This window comes from Erpetoichthys calabaricus, chromosome 1, assembly GCF_900747795.2.
Source record: "Erpetoichthys calabaricus chromosome 1, fErpCal1.3, whole genome shotgun sequence".
NCBI lineage: Eukaryota > Metazoa > Chordata > Cladistia > Polypteriformes > Polypteridae > Erpetoichthys > Erpetoichthys calabaricus.
This window is the reverse complement of record NC_041394.2, coordinates 31,261,437-31,287,814: the sequence shown is the minus strand read 5'-3', so window position 1 is coordinate 31,287,814 and position 26,378 is coordinate 31,261,437. Positions and strand designations below refer to the sequence as shown.

At 38.5% G+C, this 26,378-nt stretch overlaps 1 protein-coding gene across 3 annotated transcripts in view; it reads right to left on the bottom strand.

Annotated features, from left to right (window-relative positions):
* Nucleotides 1–2,978: 2,978 nt before the first annotated feature.
* zc3h4 (zinc finger CCCH-type containing 4) overlaps nt 2,979–26,378 on the bottom strand; it is a 67,163-nt gene continuing 43,763 nt past the window's right edge. For 2 of the 3 annotated variants that reach the window (XM_028797296.2, XM_028797304.2), the window contains exons 11-14: nt 18,492–18,874; nt 17,628–17,983; nt 16,285–16,539; nt 2,979–8,290 (exon numbers count right to left, since the gene is read on the bottom strand). In XM_028797296.2, coding sequence (XP_028653129.2) covers nt 6,585–8,290; nt 16,285–16,539; nt 17,628–17,983; nt 18,492–18,874 — 2,700 coding nt within the window. In that variant the 3' untranslated portion in view covers nt 2,979–6,584. The remainder of the gene's footprint in view (nt 8,291–16,284; nt 16,540–17,627; nt 17,984–18,491; nt 18,875–26,378) is intronic. The other variant, XM_028797311.2, reaches the window with a different exon arrangement.

Sequence of the window (26,378 nt, the reverse complement as noted above, 5' to 3'; positions counted from 1 at the left end):
AAAAAAAATATATACAACAAGAGAAAAAGTTACATCAGTTGAAGTGCAGCGAGTTTCTCGGGGTCACACAGCCTGGCAAATTAACGACGGTAAATGACCCAAGTCAGCGTTCAGCCTGCAATCTAACACTTTGGCCACTAGAGGGCCATCCCCTTTATTCGGCCCAGATTTTGCTCAGCTGTTTTGACAGAGGAGTTACTTTAATTTTGCACATTGCGTTTGGTCAATACATGCAACAAACTATCATGCCTTCTTGGGTAAATTCCTGATTTTTCATTAGTTCATTCATGCCTTGACACTGATATTACCAAGATGACTGTGATGCAGATCTTTTAAATGTAATCCTAAGCAACTTTTCAAAATGACCTCTGTGAACTTGTATCTAATTAATTTCCAAAATTTCATGCATCTCTGCCTTCATTTCATTCTGTAATAATAATGTCTTTCATCAGAGGATATCTACCTACTCTCTAGACAAATACAGTATACTAACATAAATGTCTATCATCCCTTAAAATGACATACCTGTAGTAATGAATGTGAATGTAATGTGAATTTCCCATTGGGATTAATAAAGTATCTATCTATCTATCTATCTAATGCATACAGCTACTTCTGGAGTTGCACTGCCTACCTTGCACAGAAAGTCAAAACTGAAATATCTCAAAACTCAACAAGGTGCATCACCTTTAAACAGTGGTAGTTTTATATATATATATACTGTACACATACATACATACAGATGTACAGTGCATCCAGAAAGTATTCACAGCACATCACTTTTTCCACATTTTGTTATGTTACAGCCTTATTCCAAAATGGATTAAATTCATATTTTCCTCAGAATTCTACACACAACATCCCATGATGACAACGTGAAAAAAGTTTACTTGAGGTTTTTGCAAATTTATTAAAAATTTATTAAAAAACTGAGAAATCCCATGTACATAAGTATTCACAGCCTTTGCTCAATACTTTGTTGATGCACCTTTGGCAGCAATTACAGCCTCAAGTCTTTTTGAATATGATGTCACAAGCTTGGCACACCTATCCTTGGCCAGTTTTGCCCATTCCTCTTTGCAGCACCTCTCAAGCTCCATCAGGTTGGATGGGAAGCGTCGGTGCACAGCCATTTTAAGATCTCTCCAGAGATGTTCCATCAGATTCAAGTCTGGGCTCTGGCTGGGCCACTCAAGGACATTCACAGAGTTGTCCTGATGCCACTCCTTTGATATCTTGGCTGTGTGCTTAGGGTTGTTGTCCTGCTGAAAGATGAACCGTCGCACCAGTCTGAGGTCAAGAGCGCTCTGGAGCAGGTTTTCATCCAGGATGTCTCTGTATATTGCTGCAGTCATCTTTCCCTTTATCCTGATTAGTCTACATTCCCTGCCGCAGAAAAACATCCCCACAGCATGATGCTGCCACCACCATGCTTCACTGTAGGGATGGTATTGGCCTGGTGATGAGCGACGCCTGGCATTCACACCAAAGAGTTCAATCTTTGTCTCATCAGACCAGAGAATTTTCTTTCTCATGGTCTGAGAGTCCTTCAGGTGCCTTTTGTCAAACTCCAGGCGGGCTGCCATGTGCCTTTTACTAAGGAGTGGCTTCCGTCTGGCCACTCTACCATACAGGCCTGATTGGTGGATTGCTGCAGAGATGGTTGTCCTTCTGGAAGGTTCTCCTCTCTCCACAGAGGACCTCTGACAGAGTGACGATCGGGTTCTTGGTCACCTCCCTGACTAAGGCCCTTCTCCCCCGATCGCTCAGTTTAGATGGCCGGCCAGCTCTAGGAACAGTCCTGGTGGTTTCGAACTTCTTCCACTTATGGATGATGGAGACCACTGTGCTCATTGGGACCTTCAAAGCAGCAGAAATTTTTCTGTAATCTTCCCCAGATTTGTGCCTCGAGACAATCCTGTCTCTGAGGTCTACAGACAGTTCCTTTGACTTCATGTTTGCTTTGTGCTCTGACATGAACTGTCAACTGTGGGACCTTACATAGACAGGCGTGTGCCTTTCCAAATCATGTCCAATCAACTGAATTTACCACAGATGGACTCCAAGTAAGCTGCAGAAACATCTCAAGGATGATCAGGGGAAACAGGATGCGCCTGAGCTCAATTTTGAGCTTCATGGCAAAGGCTGTGAATATTTATGCTTTCTCAATTTTTTTATTTTTAATAAATTTGCAAAAACCTCAAGTAAACTTTTTTCATGTTGTCATTATGGGGTGTTGTGTGTAGAATTCTGAGGAAAAAAATGAATGTAATCCATTTTGGAATAAGGCTGTAACATAACAAAATGTGGAAAAAGTGATGCGCTGTGAATACTTTCCGGATGCACTGTATATAAAAACACACACACATATACATACTATATACACACACACACATATATATATATATATATATATATATATATATATATATATATATATATATATATATGTATTACTAAAATGACTACCAGTCCACAAAAAATACTACATTGCTGTATTTTTGCAGTGCTTCAGAATTCCCTCTTTCACACCCAACAGCTCAACACATTATGAGGAAAAAAGCCAACCTGACAGCCTTGTACTTGAGTGACACGGGTGGGGTGGTATTCATTGAAACACATTAAGCTCTTCTGAAGCATTTCCAATAATTCCCCAGGAAGAATGTGTCTGCCAATATTAGGACAGTGAACAGAAGATAAAGTGAAATCCCAGAGCACAGTATTTGGTCAAAAATAATTACAGCACACTACTTTTGGAGGCTTGTGACTCAAGCGTGCCCTTTTCAAACATCTAAAACATTTTTGCGAACTTCACTCTTTCTAGGCTTTCAGGCATCACATCTTCCAACATTCAGCTCCAGAATTTCCCAATTTTCATTAGAGAATGACATCTTTGGCAATAACAACTGAGTGACAGAAAATCTCTCCAGAACCCTCTCCAAGTTGACTGGCAAAAACGTTTATAATTGTCAAACAAATAGACAAAACAATATTTATTAATATATAAAACTTTTTAACAAAAGAAAACTCTTAAAACATGTATGCGATACTCATTCAAACAACCATTGGATGAAAACAATTTTCTCAAGGGGTGGATATCATGAAACATCTCATTACAAATGAATTTTGCTCATTTTTGATGGGCATAGAAGTTGTGGCAGCTCTTGATACCTTTTGACCCCAGCAAAAATTAGAGTTCAATGAAGTCACTGAAGGCCAGTTTGATGCAGACAATTAGCCAGGAGTCTGTCTTTGTGCTTAACAGCTTTAATGCCCAATACCATTTTCATTCTCTCAGAAAATTTTTCACTTTTGACAATTATTACTGGAATTTTCAGGGCATTTTCTGAAGAATTTAGCAGGATATTGGAAGTAGTAAAGTTATGCATTTTAAAAAGTTCCGATATTCCCATATGTAAACAATCCATGGGGGTGGAGGGTTCACTGAAAAGTATGACCAACACTTCCCAAAATTTGCAACAATGTGAGTGCTTATCATATATCATCATTCAGACCACTAAACATCCAGGTAAAAATAAATGTACAGCTCCATTAAATAAACAGTTCTTATATGAGACAATTTAAAGCAATACACATTACATAACCAATGTCTTTCAATTAAGATTTGTCAAATACACATTATTTTGTTCTGTCAACAGTATCAGAAGCAACTATTCGTAAACATGGACATTAGGGTAAGCAGACTCCACACAAGTCTGCTTTTAATTTAACAGACTGCATCAATTTAAAGGGAACATAAACATCTCAACTTTCTCAGCATCCTTTCTTTCCATACCTTCAGGTTTCAATTAAAGATTAGAATGCTGAGAATGTCTACAATGTTGTGTTATGGAAATCATTCTGTTAAGAAGCTTGAATTGCCAGTCGAATTTTAGGCTTCTGTTGCCCCCTTCTGGTGCATTAAGGTAGCAAATTGGTGAATATTTTTTGTCATCTTTTTCCCTATGAAAATGCTCCTTAGGGTTTCATTTAAAAAAAAAAACTTAATAATATAAAAGTTTATGCATACTACACTAAAATAACAGTCATAATAGTGTCACATAAAACTGTTAATCTACAAATTGCATCTTAAGATGGTTATCAGAGCTAATTTATCCATCAGTCAAGGATTGCAAGCAAACATTTTTCATTAAAGCTCAAATGTGAAGTGCTGTTTTTTACTAATAAAGCAAAATGTTTTTTAGGCTGACCATGAGCACAAACGAATGGGAAAAAGAAATTATTTTTGAAAAAATGTTGATAATTTTCATCTAATCAGCTACTGTGCTTGTATACCCTGTAACAAATTCTGATTTAAAGTCTCAATTAATGTGTTGTCCCATTAAGTCAAATGGTAACAGTGAGCCTGTAGGATTTTACTGACTAAATTATCACTTTTTGAACAAATGCTGCAAAGTTTAAAACTTGATTTAGTGTCTTAAAATTTTGTCTTACACATTTCAGGACAGTTATGTGAACTAAATGGACTACTGACAGGATTTCAGTTTTTATTTGTTCACCATGAATTCAGATTTATGCCCATAGTACATCATGAGCCAAAGCTGTCTTGACCACTTGAATGAACTTATCTTCTGACAATTAAATACTAGCAGATATCAGCTACCTAAAATCATGCAACATTACTCTAACCTTATTTCACCAATTACTTGCGAGTTTCTCAAACCAATGCTAAAGCAGACGTCTAATCCACCTGGACCTTTAATCTCCTGAAAGTTTTATTACTCAAATAATTCTGAATTTGGTAACACTGATATAAAAAATATATATAAAAAACACAACTGCCTGTTATTGAACAACAAAACCTTAACATTCTTTTCATTACAGACTAACTCCAAAACTGAAATAAAAAGATGCAATAATAAATGTTTCATTGCTAACTCATAAGGCAGATGTACTTCAAAATGTAGTTTTAAAAAGACAACCAAATTTATTAATTTGAAACAGAGAGCAGTAGCAGCATCTTTATGACAAAGCTAAAGTAAGATAAATACATGTGCAAATAAAGGGTGTAAGATACAAACACCCTCTCTTATACAAAAATGTTCTAAAGAGCATAATTCCAAAAGAACATGTAAATGTTTGTCATTGGCCAGAAATCACACTGTTTGCAAAGGAAATATTTTACTTTTAAACTGAATCAGACTGTTGTAGAACTGATTACAAACATTGACTGAGGATTAATTAGTCATTAAGTATTTTAAGGGGTGATGTTAATCATGAAGCATTTTTAAGGGGTGATGTTTAATTACTGGTATGGCTTTGCAAACTATGTTAGAAATTTCCTACATAGTTTAATCTGCAACCAGTCCTAATGTCCATGATTTTTTTTCTAAAAATATATTAGTAATTAAAAAAAAATGTTGGAATAGGAGAACATATAGTATTTAGACAAACAGTACTGCCAAAAAAATACAAAAACTTCTTACAACAAAATGTGTCAAAATTGCTCTGCTTTAACCTTTTAACAAAAATAGAAAAGTAGAAAAGGCTTTAAGCATGATTTTAATCACATTTGTCATTTAACTGTTTTGTGTTCATATCTAATTCCAAAATCACCCTCTTTTAAAAGTGGACAAATTAAGAAATGTGAACATTATGAATTTAAGTTTTTTTGTGTGTAAATTAAATGTGTGGTTTGCTAATAAACACAAACACATATATATATATATTAAAAAAAACAAAAAAAAAAAACGCAAGGTGTTTTGGGTCATTATTTTAAACCATAGAAAGGCAGCTTAAAGTGACCCTCTCATAAAAAACTAAAACAAAAGCTTAATTTATTACTGCATTTTGACTGTGCCTGCTTATTAACACATGCCTCAAGCAATGGTAAAAAAAATACATACATACAAGATGCATGAAAAAAAAACAGACGTTTCCACATATAGGCCTAATAAACTGAAAAGATGCAATTTGTTAAAACAATATTCAAATTTTGTAGAGCAGAAGCACAAGGTGCTAAACAGAACAAGTCTTAAAGGACTCGTACATGCGTGTATATGTATGTAAAGTGTGTAAAAAAGCATAATCTGCTGAAACAGTAAGGAAAAAGCATGAAACATAATAATAAATAAATAATACATTTTAAAAAAAGAAAAACTAAATATTTTATTCTGAGATTCTTTTTCAATGGACCCACCCCAATAACTGCTGGCAGTGCATGCTTTGTGTAAGACAATATATTAAAAACATGCTTTCAACAGATTCACAGACTTATGAAAAACCCTAGATATAATCTTTGATGTGGACAGAATACAAATATAAGGACAAACACTGGCTATGTATTTACTCTGATTTTGTTAATAAAAAAAGAATACAGGCAGAAAGTTTTCAAAAGTATACATCTGAGACATAGATATATATACATATTTCATGTAATCTGAATGATTCTATTATTTTTTTCTCATTTTTTTGGTTAATGTTATAAGCTGAATTTATTTAGAGTGAATATATAATGTGTAGAATCTTTCATAAAACAAATACAATGATGTATGAAATAACCAACCTCACCCCCCACCCCACCCCCCCCAGTAATGTTTGCAAATACTGATTGAATAATATAACTATTGACAGAATGGAGAAGCTGTCGGGTCAAACCCCTTAAAAACGTCTTTCAAAGAAGCTGCATCTTGATCAGCATTTTCCTGCTGTGCTGGACTGTTTCCACCAAACGGACTCCCAGATCCACTGGGCTTGGTAGCCTGCTTGACAAGCCCAAACAGTGATGGTACAGGAAGGTTATGAATTGCTGGCTGCTGAGCTTGCTGTCCACTTTCTGGGCTGGTAGAGGAAGCAGTGCTTACAGATGTTGAGGAAGGAGTCAGACCACTTACATTAGAACTAGCCCCTGTTGCAGGTCCTGAAGTGGTCTTAACCCGAGGTCTATTGTAACTGTTGTATCGGTCCGTTGTTGAGTCTGTTACTGCCTTTTCAGCTTCAGGCTGGTCAAGAGCAGACTTGCGGACAAATAAAGGCTCCTTAGGCTTAGTTTTAACAACATCTGATGCAGTGGTTGTTGGAGTTGTAGTGGTATTTGAATTACTGCTTTCTGGTTTTGTTACACCACTCGCATTCTGAGTTCTAGGATCATAAAGGCTTATTCCACTGAGCACACTGTTCTGAGTTGTCCCTACCCTTCCTGTGCTCGTACCCCCTGCTGTCAAGATCCTAGGGTCATACGGAGCAGTTGCAGGTGCAGAACATGAGACTGTCCCAGATGTTTGGTTTGCTGTGGATGTGGGCAAATCACTAGACTGTTTGAGCGCAGATTTTTGAGGCTGTAAACGGGGATCTGTGGGAGCTTTTCTCACAATGCGGGGATCAACTGGTTTCTCAGAGCTTCCTGCTGTTGTGCCTGATACGACTACTGTCCCAGTACTAGCTGATGATGTAGTCTGAGGAGATGCTGAAGTCCCAGATGCAGCATTTACAGTCTTTAGTATTCGGGACAACAACTCAAAGTCAGGGATGGATGAGAGCACAGAAGATGGCTCTGTTGAAGGTACTGTCGTCCCATGGGTTGTATTAGAAGGTGCTGTATGTTGCTGCTGTTGGGCACGACACAGTCTTGGATCCATTGCTGTTAATGTTGGGATGCCTGGGGGTAGTGGAAGGAGGTCTTGTTTCGGCATAGGCAGGGGGATTAAGTCTTCTGGATTCCAAAGGACTGTTTTAGAGAAGTTGGGTTTGTGAAGGACAATGTCTTTCCTAATGTGGCTAAATTGCTGTAGCTGGGACCGTGGGTCTCTAAGAGTATGTCCAATTAAAGGTTCCAAAGGAATGGATACTGGTTTGTCCCGCAATACCCTCTCACCATCATCATCCTCAGCAGGAACAGCAGCCACAGAAGAAGTTAACACAGGCTTGTGTCCATGAGAGGCACTAGAATGGGGAGTATGTGAGGAATCTGGCTTTGCAGCCAGAGTGGTGTGACGAGCTAATCGTGGATCAGTTGGACCTTGAGATTCCAGAGAGCTAGCCGCAGCACTGGATACAGCCACACTCTGTCCTGCATCTCCAGTCCGGGCAAGTCTGGGGTCACGTGAGAGTCTAGGGTCTGCTGGTCTGCCTGAAGAAGGCTGGGACTGTGATTTCTGCAGACGGGGATCACACAGTGTGCCACTACTGCTTGTACTGCTGACTCCACTGAGCTCAGACTGCTGACTTGTTATTTTGGTTCCCTGAGTTTGCTGCCTCAGGGTCTTCAGTATGGAAGTCACACTACCACCACCATCCTCCTCCTCACTTGAATACCAGTTAGCAGAATCACCTGAGGAGGAAAAAAATGAAGAACTGTAATAAACACTGAAAAGAGTTAAACACAGATTAATCACTAAATCAAATATAATCAATTCCTTTCAGATAAACAGTTAACTAAAATAAATTATCAAAACCAAATGACAAATACCAGAGTAATCAATTTTATCAACACCCATCTTCAGAGCCTACTTCTGAGTGACCTCTTGTTCTTACAATTTCCTCTAGTCAAATTTGACCCAGATTTTTACATCAGTAAAAGCACTCTAAATTTCAACTGCTCATGAAATTTTGTGACATTTTCTGCATTTCTCCCAATTAACAAATAGTTACAAAAGGGTAGACATCCTAATTTGTACAGCTTCTAAATTACCTAATCTAATCTAAACATCACCTTTTCTGCTCAGAAATGTAAAGGATTTTAGTAAAGTACTCTAACACAGCAGTGAGTCAGCATTTGAAGACACTGAAAAGGTTAAAATGATTAAAACGTTAAAATGAGTACAAGAATCTGGAATATATTAGTGTCATTTTGTTTGTTTTTTTCCCCCCAAAATGTTCCACTAGTCAAATTAGTAGATAACAAAATGACATCTACTATTTTTTGGACAGGATGTCTCTATGTGGTATTTTTTAGTTAAACTAATATTTCCTTTAAATGAAAGTTCTCCTATATAGTTATCTTGCAATCCTTTTACTAATGTGACCAGTAGCAAAGGTGAACCCATGAGCATTCCTTACAAATAGTGTGCATGTTGAAATGAAAATGCTTAAAAAACTGCTAATATTTTATTGATGTATGACCAAACAAAACGTAAACATTTTTGTGGGACCAAAGGCTAGAGAGAGTTCAAGTTTCAATCAAAGCTATTTTATCACAAACATGGTATGATATGCATTTGCCATGCAAAACTGTGTTTTAAAGTGCTTTCTATAAATTAAAAAAATATATCTTGGCCTCACTGGCACTTTACATTGGAGGCTATGGGGTATGGAGGAAATGCTTAAAACTCACCAAATACATCCATTTTACAGTTAATGCCATGATTGTGAAGAAATAACCTCAACTTGAAAAACACTGACTTTGTCTTTTAAGTGCTGCTTAGTTATTGTATTGTAATGGTCTCAAATTTTACACACAAAACTGGGTGTTTTATTTATTAATTTAAATTTATTTATTTACTTTTGGAATCAGAGTTTCATTCAGCATAATATCTCTTCATCAGCTGGTGTAACTGGTCCATGCTATATTATAGTATATTACTGGCACATAGCTGGCTTCTTTTGAGAGTGTAAATAGAACAAATGCTGCCTCAGAAAGGCAAACCTATTACCAAAGACCTTAGACATCCTCCCTTTTCTCCCCGCTTCCTTCTGGCAAACAATACAAGACCATTTGCACTTATAAGGTTATCAGTGACCACTATAGCACCAAAAAAAAAACATATTTCCAGGTCATTTCAGGGAGCATGTTTGACCCATTAACATCAAAGACCTAACAGAGACTACTGTAGAACAATTAACATCTCCTTATAGCCACACTGATCTCTCTGTGTTCTTTCAAAGAAAAATGTAATAAGCTATGCTCATTCACACCCCGTGATCACATATTTCTCCAGGTCACAATGACCTACTCCCTTTTTAATCTCTCCTGTCTTAACCAATGACAGCTTTTTCACACCTATCCTCACCTTTTCTCCTTTTATCTGCCCTGGCTGTGTTCCTTCCTTCCCCTTCCTTGTATGAGTTGCCTGCATTTTCCTTTACACTTGCACACCTGATCAAGTCTATACAGTCAAACTATCATCAAACTCCACATTATATATGCTGTACACACATGAAAATAATTTTAAACATTTACTGCCTTGCCTGAAAGTACTGGCCATAGCAAGTTGGTAAAGGGGCATTAAACCATTTTTGGAGGGTCAGTAAGACATTTAAAACTCCACTAAACCAATGAAACTCACGTCAGGATCAGTATTTGGCAAAACACATCAAAAACTCAAATCGAACTATAAATGTTCCAGTACTGACATATAATTTACAAACTGTATATTCGTTGTAGAACACTGATAAAGTGCACCTAAGCTCACCATCTAAAACACAATGACGTGTAGGTGTAGATGTAATCAATGTCCAGTGTTAAAACACTTAATTGTACTTGTGCAAAGGCTTGAAATTAATTTTTGAAATTGTGGGGGGCTTTAAGACAGCTGAGTAGTCAGCATAAGGCTATAAATAGTAGGAGGCACATTAACACAGACTGATTAGGACTCTATGGACCTAACAAACTGCACTAGGTTCCTATGCAACAAGTTTCCATATTCTCCCTGGGTCTGTTTTTATTCAGGGTACTGCAGTTTGGTTAAATGGTCAAGTGTGAATGTTGATGTGTACAAGAGTTGACCCAGTGAAGGACTGGTATGCTGGCCAGGCTCTTTCTTGCATTGTGCCCTATACTGCCAGGATAGGCACTTCCTCCCTACTCCTCTGAATTGGAATGGGTTTGTGAATAACTACAGTTGTGCTTGAAAGTTTGTGAACCCTTTAGAATTTTCCATATTTCTGCATAAATATGACCTAAAACATCATCAGATTTTCACTCATAAAGAGAAACCAGTTAAACAAATGAGACAAAAATATTATACTTGGTCATTTATTTATTAAGGAAAATGATCAAATATTACATATTTTTGAGTGGCAAAAGTATGTGAACCTTTGCTTTCAGTATCTGGTGTGACCCCCCTTTGCAGCAATAACTGCAACTAAACATTTCCGGTAACTGTTGATCAGTTGACCTGGCCATTCTAAAACATTAACTTTATTTTTCTTTATCCATTCTTTGGTAGAACGATTTGTGTGATTAGGGTTGTTGTCTTGCTGCATGACCCACCTTCTCTTGAGATTCAGTTCATGGACAAATGCCCTGACATTTTCCTTTAGAATTCTCTGATATATAATTCAGAATTCATTGTTCCATCAACGAAAGCAAGCCATCCTGGCCCAGATGCAGCAAAACAGGCCCAAACTATGATACTACCACCACCATGTTTCACAGATGGGATAAGGTTCTTATGCTGGAATGCAGTGTTTTCCTTTCTCCAAACATTAACGCTTTTCATTTAAAACAAAAAGTACTATTTTGGTCTCATCCGTCTACAAAACATTCTTCTAATAGCCTTTTGGTTTGTCCACGTGATCTTTAGCAAACTGCAGACGAGCAGCAATGTTTTTTTTGGAGAGCAGAAGCTTTCTCCTTGCAACCCTGCCATACACACCATTGTTGTTCAGTGTTCTCCTGATGGTGGACTCGTGAACATGAACATTAGCCAATGTGAGAGAGGCCTTCAGTTGCTTAGAAGTTACCCTGGGGTTTTTTGTGGCCTCGCCGACTATTACATGCCTTGCTCTTGGAGTGATCTTTGTTGGTCGACCACTCCTGGGGAGGGTAACAATGGTCTTGAATTTCCTTCATTTGTACTCAATCTGTCTGGTCATATCTGTTTTAGGTCATATTTATGCAGAAATATAGAAAATTCTAAAGGGTTCACAAACTTTCAAGCACAACTGTATCAGTATGCTTTTCTAAAGATAAATTTTTAAAAGACCATAAGAAAATTTTAAAGTGAACTGTGGAATCCTAGGAAAAGTCCCAATTTTTCTGCTGAAATATCCTTCTTTTCAGAGTTAGAGAGATGGCAACCTTTTGTAGACCATTTTCATAATGCTCAAGTATTCCTTGAGCAGCCAGTTTGTAATCCGAGTGTGTGTGTCACTTATTTTTACTTGTCAGATTCATATGTGTGTCTAATAATTTTCCTCTGATGAGGCTGTCGAAAGCTTAGGAATTAAATAACTTTTTAAGTGACTCATTTTCTCCTTTTGTGGATCTCTAGCTACAAATATATTATATAGTTTTAACTTAGTTTTGCTGTAAAAGAATGAACAGCACACTAGACTAGAATTTCCACTTTATACATTTTGTCAGCAGTCTCTTTCTCTTTTACTCTTGGTCTACTAACAAACGTTCACTTATACAATTTTATCCTGAAAGATCGCTCCAATTTGTCTCTTACTCCATATTAAAAGAAAGTCCATTATTATTGTGTCAACAAAATCTTACTTGCCTATATGTTATTGTTGTTTTGTTTTTTTTTTTGTCAGAACACATCAAAAGACCAACTGTTAACACCACAACCCTCCAGGAAAAAAGTAATAGTTACCTATGTGGTACAGTGGTTCATAAGTTTGTGGCTGTAGACTTTTAATATTTCTAAATGTTACACAGCCTGTCTTCTCGCTATTTTATTTTGAACACATTACAAATTGGGTACAGTAGTGTGTTGAACTCTGAATATTTTCTTACTGGCTCACTTTGACAGTTGGTGGGTGGTGAGCAGTATCAGGACACTGATCACATAAAAAAAAGAAGCTGGCAAATGTAACAACTCAGTAGAGGACAAAAATGGGCACAATCAATATTTCAAAGAAGCCATACTTTATTTTATACAGCATCTTAAAGTAATCATGTAGTTGACGCTGAATGGTATCACATTCTCTTGCTTGAATTTTTTTATCTACTTTTCCCCCCCATGTCAGACTTCCCTAAACTTAGCAACATTCTCCAGCTCCATCTGGGGAATCACTGTACGTTTTCAGGCCAATTTGAGAGATGGTATAATCAACACCATTTCCAAGGTTAGTCCCTGTGTCTTTTCCCCTACATAATACACCTTCTATTGTACTTGACCAAAACCATTTAAAACAGGATCCTCAAGATATGCAGAAAGGATAGCCATCCTCGAAAATATTGTTTGGCTCCCGTCTCCACTACAAAATTAGCCCAGGAATTTAGCACATAAACCTTATTCCAGCTGCTTTATCCGCAGTTTCAGTTAAAACCCAAAACTCAAAAACATAAAAGAAGGAAAGAGAATGTAGATTAAATGGTAAACTTTTAGTAGGCTTTTAAAGTTATATGGAAAAGTTTGAGAACCACTCTCAGCCTGCATAATAATTGAGTCTAGTTTCAACAAAAAAGATAACAGTGGTATGTCTTTCATTTCCTAGGAACATCTCAGTACTGGGGTGTTTTCCAAACAAAGATTTTTAGTGAAGCAGTATTTAGTTGTATGAAATTCAGACAGACAGACAGACAGACAGATACTTTATTAATCCCAATGGGAAATTCACAAAATTAAATTATTAAAATTAAATCAAATGTGAACAACTGGCTGTGCAAAAATTTGGGTCCCCTTGTAATTTTGCTGATTTGAATGCATGTAACTGCTCAATACTGATTACTTGCAACACCAAATTGGTTGGATTAGCTTGTTAAGCCTTGAACTTCATAGACAGGTGTGTCCAGTCATGAGAAAAGGTATTTAAGGTGGTCAATTGCAAGTTGTGCTTCCCTTTGACTCTCCTCTGAAGAGTGACGGCATGGGATCCTCAAAGCAACTCTCAAAAGATATGAAAACAAACATTGTTCAGTATCATGGTTTAGGGGAAGGCTACAAAAAGCTATCTCAGAGGTTTAAACTGTCAGTTTCAACTGTAAGGAATGTAATTAGGAAATGGAAAGCCACAGGCACAGTTGCTGTTAAAGCAGGTCTGGCAGGCCAAGAAAAATACAGGAACAGCATATGCGCAGGATTGTGAAAATGGTTACAGACAACCCACAGATCAACTCCAAAGATCTGCAAAAACATCTTGCTGCAGATGGTGTATCTGTACATCGTTCTAAAATTTAGCGCAATTTGCACAAAGAACATCTGTATGGCAGGGTGATGAGAAAGAAACCCTTTCTGCACTCACGCCACAAACAGAGTCGCTTGTTGTATGCAAATGCTCATTTAGACAAGGCAGATTCATTTTGGAACAAAGTGCTTTGCACTGATGAGACAAAAATTGAGTTATTTGGTCATAACAAAAAGCGCTTTGCATGGCGGAAGAAGAACTCCTAAGTCCAAGAAAGACACCTGCTACCTACTGTCAAATTTGGTGGAGGTTCCATCATGCTGTGGGGCTGTGTGGCTAGTTCAGGGACTGGGGCCCTTGTTAAAGTCAAGGGTCAGATGAATTCAACCCAATATCAACAAATTCTTCAGGATAATGTTCAAGTATCAGTCACAAAGTTGAAGTTACGCAGGGGCTGGATTTTCCAACAAGACAATGACCCAAAACACAGTTCGAAATCTACAAAGGCATTCATGCAGAGGGAGAAGTACAATGTTCTGGAATGGCCGTCACAGTCCCCTGACTTGAATATCATTGAAAATCTATGGGATGATTTGAAGCAGGCTGTCCATTCTCGGCAGCCATCAAATGTAACTGAACTGGAGAGATTTTGTATGGAAGAATGGTCAAAAATACCTCCATCCAGAATCTAGACACTCATCAAAGGCTATAAGAGGCGTCTAGAGGCTGTTATATTTGCAAAAGGAAGCTCAACTAAGTATTGATGTAATATCTCTGTTGGGGTGCCCAAATTTATGCTCCTGTCTAATTTTGTTATGATGCATATTGCATGTTTTCTGTTAATCCAATAAACTTTATGTCACCGCGGAAATACTACTGTTTCCATAAGGCATGTCATATATTAAAAGGAAGTTGCTACTTTGAAAGCTCAGCCAATGAGAAACAAAAATCCAAAGAATTAAGAGGGGTTCCCAAACTTTTTCATATGACTGTACTTCTCCAAAATGCCTACTACAGCAACCTCAAGATTCTGCAGCCACTGTAGTGTTCCTTAATTGCTTTCACAATTAACTTTATCCTCATTCATGAAACGACTCCACTAGTTACTCGAAAGAAGGCACCTCTCCTTTTAAAGAGAACTGAATAACTTCAGACCTGGAGGTGATGAATCTCAACTGTACCGTGCGGCAGTCGCTATGTGCTTCAGTGTGGGCACACCTGAAACAAGTTCTACATATTTACTCTCTATTGAAGAACATCACAAACAGGGCATGAAAAAGAGGAATGAATGGCTCAGTTCTCCTCCAGTTTAAAAAGATACACCTTAAAGGATACACCATATGGAAACTACACATTTACAACTTCTGTTATGCGGGAAAAGCACACCGTTGTAAGCCTTGCCTACAAACTAACATTTTGTATGCAGTCATAAGATTTTTCCAAGCCCATAGAACAAGCACAGATGGGATTAGCACCTTCCCCTGGCATCTCAAGTATTTCAGCAAGGATGAAGAACTGGTCCATTGTTCCATAGTTAAGGCAGAACCAATATTATTAACCCACCCGGATCAGAGGTTGTCAGGTATCAGACAGAGGTCACATTCTGGCACCATGACATATCCTTTTGTACAAACTTGCATTTAATAAATGTAATTTAAGTCATATAAATGGATACAATCAATCCACATAAGTCAGTCACTAACTCAACCAAACTGACCACATCAACATAATTCAGTTCCTGAAATATTTATTCCACCATTCAACATTTGCACAATACCCTAAAATGCCAAAAAATGTTATCAACATAAAGTTTGATATGTATCAATAATGATGTTAGGACAAAAAGCAGACTGCAAACGGTTATTCTACAATTTAATGCAAGAATTATGAAGTATTCTCAATACAATTCATAATAAAGTACAAAAATCCTGCCTGGACAATTAGGTTAGTAGTTTAATGAATTAATCAATTCATCTATCCACCCATTTTTACAATCTGCTAACCCGTTAAAATGGTTGTGGACAGCTGGAGCCTATCCAATCAAAATGCACTATTAGTTAGAAAAATAGTCTCTAAGAGAAAATTAATAATATGCTATTTGGAACCTTCTGTTCTAGTTGATTGCAGATCTGTTTTTGGCCATCACTCATTGCCATTTTTAACCAGAACTTCGCTTTTCAATCTCAGTTTCGCATCCAGATTTTACACTACACCTGCTACTGTATATTAATATAACTCTTACATTTTGTTGATATATGATAATCTCCACACAAACACTAAACATGAAGATAGTGTATATGAACTTACCTTCCTGGTCCCGTTCCACATTGCCATCGCTTTGCCGCTTAGCTCTTTCATCATCAAGCTGGTTCTGCTGGATTCTCAAAAAAAGTGCCCTCTGGGTGGCAGGCAAGAAATCAGGAATGGCCTGCTGCTTCTGAGTGTCTGAGGCAGTGATGTCCGAACCAGACATTCCAATATCAGATGTGACTTCACCTTGTTCGATAAAACCCGCAGTGCTTTCACCTTCCTCCATTCCTTCATATTCCTCATACTCTTCTCCTGAAGGAAGATTAAAAGACAGTTATAAGACGACGAAATGCTAGTTTTTCCCAGTTGTTAAGTAATGACTGTGGCAAACCTTAGACCAAGGTTTACAACAATACTTACATTTGTATATAAAAAAGGGAAAAATGATTTAGTGATTTAAAAATTTTACTTCTCTAAATGAGGAGAACTCAATTTTATTTTATTACAATTATTATTACTGTAATTTGTTGAGGTATTATAAGCTAATTATATTTGTTTTTAACCAGTATTAAACTTTAAACTGCAATGCTCTATCCAGGTTGTAATTCTAGTGAAATTCAGGTTAATATAACTTGTATAATGTAGAATTCACATTATCTGTTTATATAATGTTCTAAGACCAAAGCTTTATAATGTTCAGGCAGCAGAATCTAAAATTTATTGCATGCTGTAGTCATGATTTTTCCTTTATACTTATTAAAATATTCACCTTGAGTTTTATAAATAACACACTTAATGGAGTATAGCTAGCCAAGTCTGTAAGTTCTTCAGACTGCAGAAACTAAAATGCATTTGTTTGATGTATGCATGTCATTTGCTTTCTATTTAATGAATATAAACTTGAAAAACACTTAGAAGATTATAAAATAAATAAATAAATAAAAATCACTTTTTAAGACTACATCCCAAGTGGTGGCTCTGAGGCTAGGGATCTGCCCTGGCAATCGGAAGGTTGCCGGTTCGAATCCCGTAAATGCCAAAAGGGACTCTGCTCTGTTGGGCCCTTAAGCAAGGCCCTTAACCTGCAATTGCTAAGCGCTTTGAGTAGTGAGAAAAGCGCTATATAAATGCAAAAAATTATTATTATTAATTATTATTATCCCAAAAAATATTCTGGTAGTTTTCAGAGTGAAATGCAAAGTCTGAAAGTAATAAACATTAATCCTAAAATTAAAACATACATTATATTTCAATAACTATAGTGATATGAGCAACTCGTAATTGTTAAAGAAGTTTGTACCATTGCAGAGTCAATGCCAAAAAGCAATTCTTCTAAAGACTCCAGATGATTTTCTGCTCCACAAAACAGCATCTGGCACTCACATACATAATTCTCTTACCTTCCTCTCCTTCAGCCTCTGCATCAATCTCAGACTGCTGATGGTAGAAGTTATCATAATAATTGGGGCCAGGTGGAGGCCCAGGTGGCATCATCCTAGGTGGAGGTCCCTCACCTGGTCCAAATGCCATCATGGGTGGTCCAGGTCCAATAGGTGGTGGTGGGCCAGGCGGTCCCATTGGCATGTCATGAGGCATAGGTCCAGGAGGCCTCATTCCGGGTGGACCAGGACCCATATGTCCAGGGGGACCATGTGGACCTGGAAAGCGAGGTGATGGACCGTTTGGACCAGGAGGGGGCCCAGGTGGCCCGGGTGGTCCTGGAGGACCAGGTGGAACAGGTGGTGCACCTGGAGGTCTATAAAGAAGTAAATAAACAGTGAATTATTTTCTTTACAGCTATTCATCCTGTCATCTTTTGAAACAACTTCAACCAATACTGTTCCAAGAACAAAGATTTTCCCAAAATGCCATTTGCAATAGGCATAAACTAACACTGGAATGGGTGCTGGCCAATCACAAATAATTTATAAACATTAAACCTAACAAAAACTGTAATTTCAAAAAACCAAAACTTTAAAGAGCTGTTCTGAAAAATAATGTACTGTACAGACACTAAGACAAATGTAAATATTCATCAAAGTATTTAGTGATGGAATATCATGCTTCACAGTAAAGAAAGGAAATTTTTCTAAAAAAAAAATTAATAAATTTTAATATAAACCATTAGTTTTTAGAAGGAAGTTAACAAAAATCAATGAAGGGTAATCAAAGCACCTTTCCTTAAAAACAAGGCTAGGATTATTATGTTAAAATATTTTCCTAACTTTAGAACGATATGTTAACATCACACATTCTTCTCTTACCTGACTCCCAGCTTCTGAGCTAACTGGCCTGTGGGCTGTACCACAATCTCAAATAATGAGGGAATCTTCTTTTGAGAATTGTTGGGGCAAGGGGGTGGAGGTACCATAGGTGGGTGCATAGGACCAGGTGGAGGTGGTGGCTGTCCTGGACAGGGTCCATTAGGCCCCACAGGCACTCCCGGTACAGGACCTGGACCAGGCCCAGTAACTGGTGGAATGGGTCCTGCTCCTGGAGATGTTGGATCTGTGGGAGGTAGACGTGGAGGGGTAGGGAGCAGTCCAACCCCTGGAGGTGGCTTAGGAAGGGGATTGATCCCCTGTTTTTTCAGTTCTTCCACTTCCTTCTCATCTTCAGCACCAGCCTCAGCATCCTCCGCTAACATCTAAAAAGAATAAAATAAAGATAATATTTTTAAATGATTTTTTGCAGTTAATAAGAAACTAAAAATTGCTCTTTAGTTTTACTGTTTGACAGGAATGGAATGCATTTACATAAATCTAATGCTAGTTACAATCATTCTGACCATAAACATTTTCTACGGTACACACACGTTTTGACCTTTTCATTGAAAACACATTATTTTTTTTTTCTTCTCTGTAATGATTTTTAACAATATCTTTTTAGGAAATTTTCCTGAATTGCATTTGCTGCACACTAATTATGCCTCATTCATGAGCAACTATTTTAAATGCAAGTAAAGAAACAACACAGAATTCCAAAGCATAGACAAACATTAATTAATCATACCTTTAGGAAAACACAAAAACCTCTGAGAAACACAACATTTACAGAACTCAACAAATATAATTAAAAAGCATTAGCTAAAAAAAAGTATGTACTGTATGGATATTTTTTTCCCCCATTGGCACAGACTGTAGAGGTGAACGATGGCACCTGAGCGAGCACAGAGACATATATAAAGACCAGGGAGAAACAGAGAAACTTTTTTGGTGACCTAAGCATGTCCTTATTTTACTTAATGGTTAGTCCACTGCTACTTTATCATCAGTGTTTGAAGCGGATTAAACAGTTGAACTATCTTGTCAGTTTTTTTTTCATTGTCTTCAATGATCCTAGGGGTGGTGAATTATCCTCTTCAAAGAAAGTCTGTGTTAAAATCTAAAAATAATTCTGAATGAGAAGGGGAGCAGTTTTGGAAAAATTGGGGAGAGTGACAGTAGTACTCGAAGACACGGAAACAGTTTCAAAGGCAGGAGGAGAATTGTGGATGTGTGCTTTGAGAACGGCCAGCTGTACCTGAAGCAGAATAGCTACTCATCACGCACCATCTCTTTATCCAACAAGTAGCTATCCATCTTCACCTTAAAATCAATAGCATGTCAGTGTCTAGGAATGTTCCTTTTAAAATTAACTTAGTTACATTACTCATTACTTACAAAAAATTAACAGTTGCTTAGTTATTTAATACTAGGGGCTCCGCCCCCTGCTCGCTTCGCTCGCCAACCCCTGGTGTTGGGAAATGACAAAGAGCGTGATGTATGAATGAGATATAGAATAGTGTGAAGGTGTAGATGATGCAAATAGAAAGCAAACAATAAAGTGTGTGGCATAGTGTAAAGGTTTATTGGAGAATTTCTTTGTACACGCCGTTTAAGTGTAAAAGGTAATTCCAGGTCAGAACTTGTAAGGTCAATGAAGATGGTCATTGTCGTGATCAGAGTCAAGTTTGTCAGAGCTTAGAAAGAGTTGTGTCTCTCCAGGAAGTAATGCAATGACTTGGGTATTTATGTTTTCCACATTAATATTTTTTGGACATAATATAGTGCGTTGTGCTAAAAGGGGCATCTGGTCTAATGAGACTGCTTCTCTGTAACTAAGTCGTCCCAGATAAAGGCTTGAGGAATTGTAATAATATCTGGGTGAAGTCTATCTGTATTGGTGAGTGTACCATCTCCCAGCTGTAATAACCAATTGTTATGATCTGGATGTGGACATCGCATGTTTTGTACTAACTGTATCTTTTGAAAGCAATGCCAATTGTCTGCGTATTTTAAGGTGCACTGAACAATAGCTGAGCGCATGGCATGTGGAACAATAGCTAAGCACTGTCTAAAATCTCCTCCTAATAAAAGTACCTTTCCTCCAAAGGGAATATTATTATTCATCAACGTTTGTAGAAGCTTATGAATGGTGTTGAGTAAGTGACTGGATGACATTGTACATTCATCAATAATTAACAGTTTTGCAAGACGGATGTCACGTGCAGTGCTACTGTTTCTGTTCATAGTGGATAGCGATTTGTAGGATCTAATGCAGTTCATAAAATTTTTACTTTCAGGTACATCGTTAGTTAGAAGGTTCTGTGGATATTCAGGATATGAATGTAAAGGAGGCAGTCTAATTTGACCCATTTGAGAACAACGTGTAAATTCATTACTTGTATTGCTAGTTGTTTCTTCAGGGAAGTTAAGTGAATGACAATGATTGCAAATGACATTCATTAATCCCAATGAATTTTCCTGAATAGTGGACTCATTATTGAACGCGTTGTCAGCTAACGCAAGCGTTTAGCAGGTGTCTGTCGTTGATGTCCGTGACGTGTATGTTTTGCTTGTGCCGTTTGAGAGGCGCGTCGTTGTATGTCCAGTATTTGGGACGTGTTGTTTTAGAGCTGTAATCGATTTGCCTGTGCTGTGTGAGAAGCCCGTTGTAGTTTACAGCGTGCATTGTTTGTATTGAGCCTTGCCCGTTTTTGTATGTCGGTCAGTTGAGCTTTCTCTTTTTGGAGCCTTGCCTGCTTGTTTTCCGGCATTCGAGATGCGCGGTGTAGACGTCTGCGTTTATTTATTTTGTCCCTTCGCTGCCGTTTCTGTATGTCTGAGACGGGAGGTGTTTCGTTTTGAAGCCGTGCCTGTTTCGATGCAGCACTGTGAGACGCGCCCTGCATGCGTCTACGTTCAGTGTGTCTGTCCATTTGGGTTCGTTTCTGTAACTGTGTTAGTTGAGCTTTGCGTTTTTGGAGCTGAGACATTTTTTCTTCTAGAAATATGGATAAGTAATAAGGAGGATCGCACTCACTGTTAATATGGAGCCTTTTCTGCGGTTGAACGGTTAATAGTGCCTCATTGTAATGAGATCCACCTATGCTGCATAGTGTGAATTGTGTTTGGTCCCGTTATCCGAGCGGTATCGTTTTGTACCCGTGATCGTGAATTCATGACTTGTTTGTTCTTGAGCGTGAGAAATATGGATAAGTAATAAGGAGGATCGCACTCACTGTTAATATGGAGCCTTTTCTGCGGTTGAACGGTTAATAGTGCCTCATTGTAATGAGATCTACCTATGCTGCATAGTGTGAACGTGTTGAGATGACGTATGTTTAATACGGACGGTTCATTTAGAAATGGGGCTTTGTGTGTCATTTGTTATTTATATTACTGTGGTCGTGGGTCTGAATCGTCGTTTTTGTGTACGTTTCGTGTGCTATGTCCGTAGTCTGTCCCATTTCGTGTCCAATGAGCTTTGTGTGGTGCTCGCGGCTTCTTTTTTTTTGTGTGCTAGAGGCTTGTTGAATCCTCCTCTTTGTGTGTGTCCCGTTTCGTGTGCAATGGGTTTCGTGCTCCTTTTTTCTGTGGTCTGACTCCTTTTTTCTGTGTGCGACGCCTCATTTTTTATTTTACGTTGCATTCCATCCGGTTCCCGTTGCTTACGGGGGGGGGGGTTGATTTGTGGGGCGCCTGCGCAGTACGTCTTTTGCGTCCACGGCCCATTGCCGGATGTCCCTGCGTCCATCCGGTTTAGCATTCTCGGTTAGTAATGTGGATAAAAAGGTACAGTAATCCCTCACTATATCGCGCTTCGTCTTTCGCGGCTTCACTCCATCGTGGATTTTATATGTAAGCATATTTAAATATATATCGCAGATTTTTTGCTGGTTCGCGGATTTCTGCGGACAATGGGTCTTTTAATTTCTGGTACATGCTTCCTCAGTTGGTTTGTCCAGTTGATTTCATACAAGGGACGCTATTGGCAGATGGCTGAGAAGCTACCCAGCTTACTTTTCTCTTTCTCTTGCGCTGACTTTCTCTGATCCTGACGTAGGGGGACTGAGCAGGGGGGCTGTTCGCACACCTAGACGATACGGACGCTCGTCTAAAAATGCTGAAAGATTATCTTCACGGTTGCTACCTTCTGTGCAGCTGCTTCCTGAAGCGACATGCTGCACGGTGCTTCGCATACTTAAAAGCTCGAAGGGCACGTATTGATTTTCGATTGAAAAACAAACTCTGTCTCTCTCTATCTCTCTGCTCCTGACGGAGGGGGTGTGAGCTGCCGCCTTCAACAGCTTTATGCCGCAGTGCTTCGCATACTTAAAAGTCAAACAGCTCTATTGATTTGTTTGCTTTTCTCTATCTCTCTGACATCTGCTCCTGACACGCACTCCTTTGAAGAGGAACATATGTTTGCATTCTTTTAATTGTGAGACGGAACTGTCATCTCTGTCTTGTCATGGAGCACAGTTTAAACTTTTGAAAAAGAGACAAATGTTTGTTTGCAGTGTTTGAATAACGTTCCTGTCTCTCTACAACCTCCTGTGTTTCTGCGCAAATCTGTGACCCAAGCATGACAATATAAAAATAACCATATAAACATATGGTTTCTACTTCGCGGATTTTCTTATTTCGCGGGTGGCTCTGGAACGCAACCCCCGCGATGGAGGAGGGATTACTGTAATGCATAATAAAGTGTGTTACTTTTGCATTATTTTTCTTCTGTTATATGAAAAACCATACATTTCACTTCCCAGCCTTTGTTATTAAATCCTAAATCAATGACATTTTGACCATATTCTTTGTTTAATAAATACTCAGGATCTGAGAGGCACACGTTCCTCAGTTGGCCGAGAGCTGTCTGAGGGGGCATAATACCTGGAGAAGCCAGCTATAAAAAGCAGCCTCCTGAAAAATGTGATGGGGAGCACAGACACAGCACTGGAGAGGCCTGCAATTGTGTTTCCCTACTGCCAAAGCACATTAGCTTTTTGCCTTGCACCCAGTGTTGCAGCAATGATCACTGGCTCTCAGTCACCCTACACTGGGAAGATTAAATGTAACTCTAGGCACAGGCAGGATAATATGTATACTTTCAAATTTTGTTCAATATATTTTGATTTGACATGTCCACAAAGGGGGACCTGGGTTCGCTTCCCGGGTCCTCCCTGCGTGGAGTTTGCATGTTCTCCCCGTGTCTGCGTGGGTTTCCTCCGGGCGCTCCGCTTTCCTCCCACAGTCCAAAGACATGCAGGTTAGGTGCATTGGCGATTCTAAATTGGCCCTAGTGTGTGCTTGGTGTGTGGGTGTGTTTTTGTGTGTCCTGCGGTGGGTTGGCACCCTGCCCGGGATTGGTTCCTGCCTTGTGCCCTGTGTTGGCTGGGATCGGCTCCAGCAGACCCCTGTGACCCTGTGTTCGGATTCAGCGGGTTGGAAAATGGATGGATGGATGTCCACAAAGGTGATGTCAGATGAATGGCAAAAATGACTTCAGATGGCAACATCGTGTTGCACACCACATATGGAAGTTTTTCTAACTATAAGGCAATGTAGACACAGTGCCATGCATCCTAAGTGGTGAATTTCACATAGAAGCTGGTTACCTGAATACCAGAGTGATGAGTGAAGGGCTACATATGACACAACAGATCATTGCAGGTAAGCACAAAACATATCTGCAAGAATAACTGAAGTGTATCTGTTAATCATGTACTGTAGGTCACTCACAAAAATATTATAATGACCTCTCCCTTTGTCACTTTTGGTTAATGGGTCTAACACTCCACCATTTCCTTTCTCTCCCCCCTACTTAAAGCCAGTATTAATATTCATAATTCTTCTTCCATCAGCAGAGTCTCATTTCCTCTGCTGTGAAACATTCATGTATGTAACACTGGCAAAAACACTGTCACCTGCTGACTAGAATATCATCATGCTAATCGAACAGGCAACCACAAACACAACCAAGCCTTATTCAGACAGCGGCAGGCAATGTTCATTCAAAAAAAAAAAAAAAAAAAAAAAGGCAATACTTCTGAAAAACAACACTAATGTTTTTTTTTTTTTTTTTGGGGAGTGGCAGGAATAATTCTACATAGTAACACTGTAATTCATACCTGCTTTTTTTTAAAGTAATGCAGGTATTTTTACTTCAAGAAAACAAGTACAATGGAACCTCGGTTCACGAACGTCTCGGTACACATGCAAATTGGTTTATGACCAAAAAGTTCGGCAAACTTTTGCCTCGGTTCACGACCACACACTCTGTACATGAACAAGCCAGTTTCCCTTTCGGTCTGTACATGTTCAGTCTCTCCCTGTGCATTTCCTGTGCAGTGAGCAAGAGAGAGAGAGAGCGAGACACACACACACACAGGCAGCATGAGAGAGACAGAATCTCTCTCTCACGCTGCCTGTGTGTGTGCGTCTGTATCTCTCTCGTGCTGCCTGTGTGTGTGCGCGTCTCTCTCTCTCTCACACGCTGCAGCGCGAGAGAGATACAGACGCACACACATAGGCAGTGCAAGAGAGAAAGCTGGACGCATAAGGTAGGAAGGCAGTTAAAGAATGCACTGGGCTTGATTTTATTTTCACTTCTGTTTACAGCGATCGGTTCGTAGAGTGCATTGTTGCAATGTTACTTTTCTTGGTGATTTATTAAATTACGGATTTTTTCAAATGTTCATTTTTTTTCCCTGTGCTTAAAACTCATTAAAAAAAAAAAAAAAAAGTGTTTTTAGCCAGCGGTTGGTAGCGCTATAGCGCAAACTATTGCAGTGTTAGTTTTCTCTGTTGTTCAAGGTTTTCTCAGTGTTCTTCAATGTTTTTACATTTAGTTTACTATTACGCCGTGCATTCTATGGTTTGGTTAACTATATTTGTGCTTAAAAACTTAAAAAAATATATATATTTACATACAGTTCGTATGGTCTGGAACGGATTAATTGTATTTACATACAATTCTATGAGGGAAATTGCTTCGGTTCACGACCAAATCGGTTTACGACCACAGTTTTGGAACGAATTATGACCGTGAACCGAGGTTCCACTGTATTATGTTACATAACTCATTACTTTCCTAAAGAAATCTATTTGAACATGTATTACTTTTACTGTGTTACTTCCAACACTGTAGCATCCCACCAGATTTCTTTTTTTGCTGCACCAGGAAAACAATTTTGTTTTGTGCAAAGCATTACAAAAACAAACATATACCTAGGATCAAGTGAAAATTGCAAAGTGTATCTCTCTAAATACTGTTCCTCATCCCAAAAACAACTACTTAGTGATCTGAAGGTATTTTCTGAAAGGTAAATATTTCTAGGTTTATTATTATTAAAAAATTAAATATGGTAAGTTATTTATTTCTTGAATACATGTAGTAGCATATATTTAAAAAAATTTCATATATAAAATGATAAGAGTTGTGTGTCTGTCACACAAAAAACTTCCACACCTTTGGCAGTTGATGCTTGATCTTCCTCTTAATCGACAGGTTATGCCATAACAAATGCAACGTGACCCATGATTTCGATGTTCATCCCATGGGGGTCCAGAAATTGGATTTTGACTGTGTATTATCTCACAGGAAATTCATGGGCGTACGTGCCTTCATCAATCACACTGCACAGACTGTAGTTACTTCTTACTGCAAGCAGCAACACAACTACACACTGCATGTACCATGATAGACAAGAAACCAGATGTTCAATTAGGGCTCATGTCTGGCGCACATGTAAAACTGGGTTTCGGTTCCTTTTCACTGCATGCAGCATGACAGCCAGGACAGTGGCCATATGTGTCAGGCTGACACGCAAACATCGCACATTCAATTCCACCTCATGTCCAGCACGCAAGTAAAAGTGGCTTTGGTTC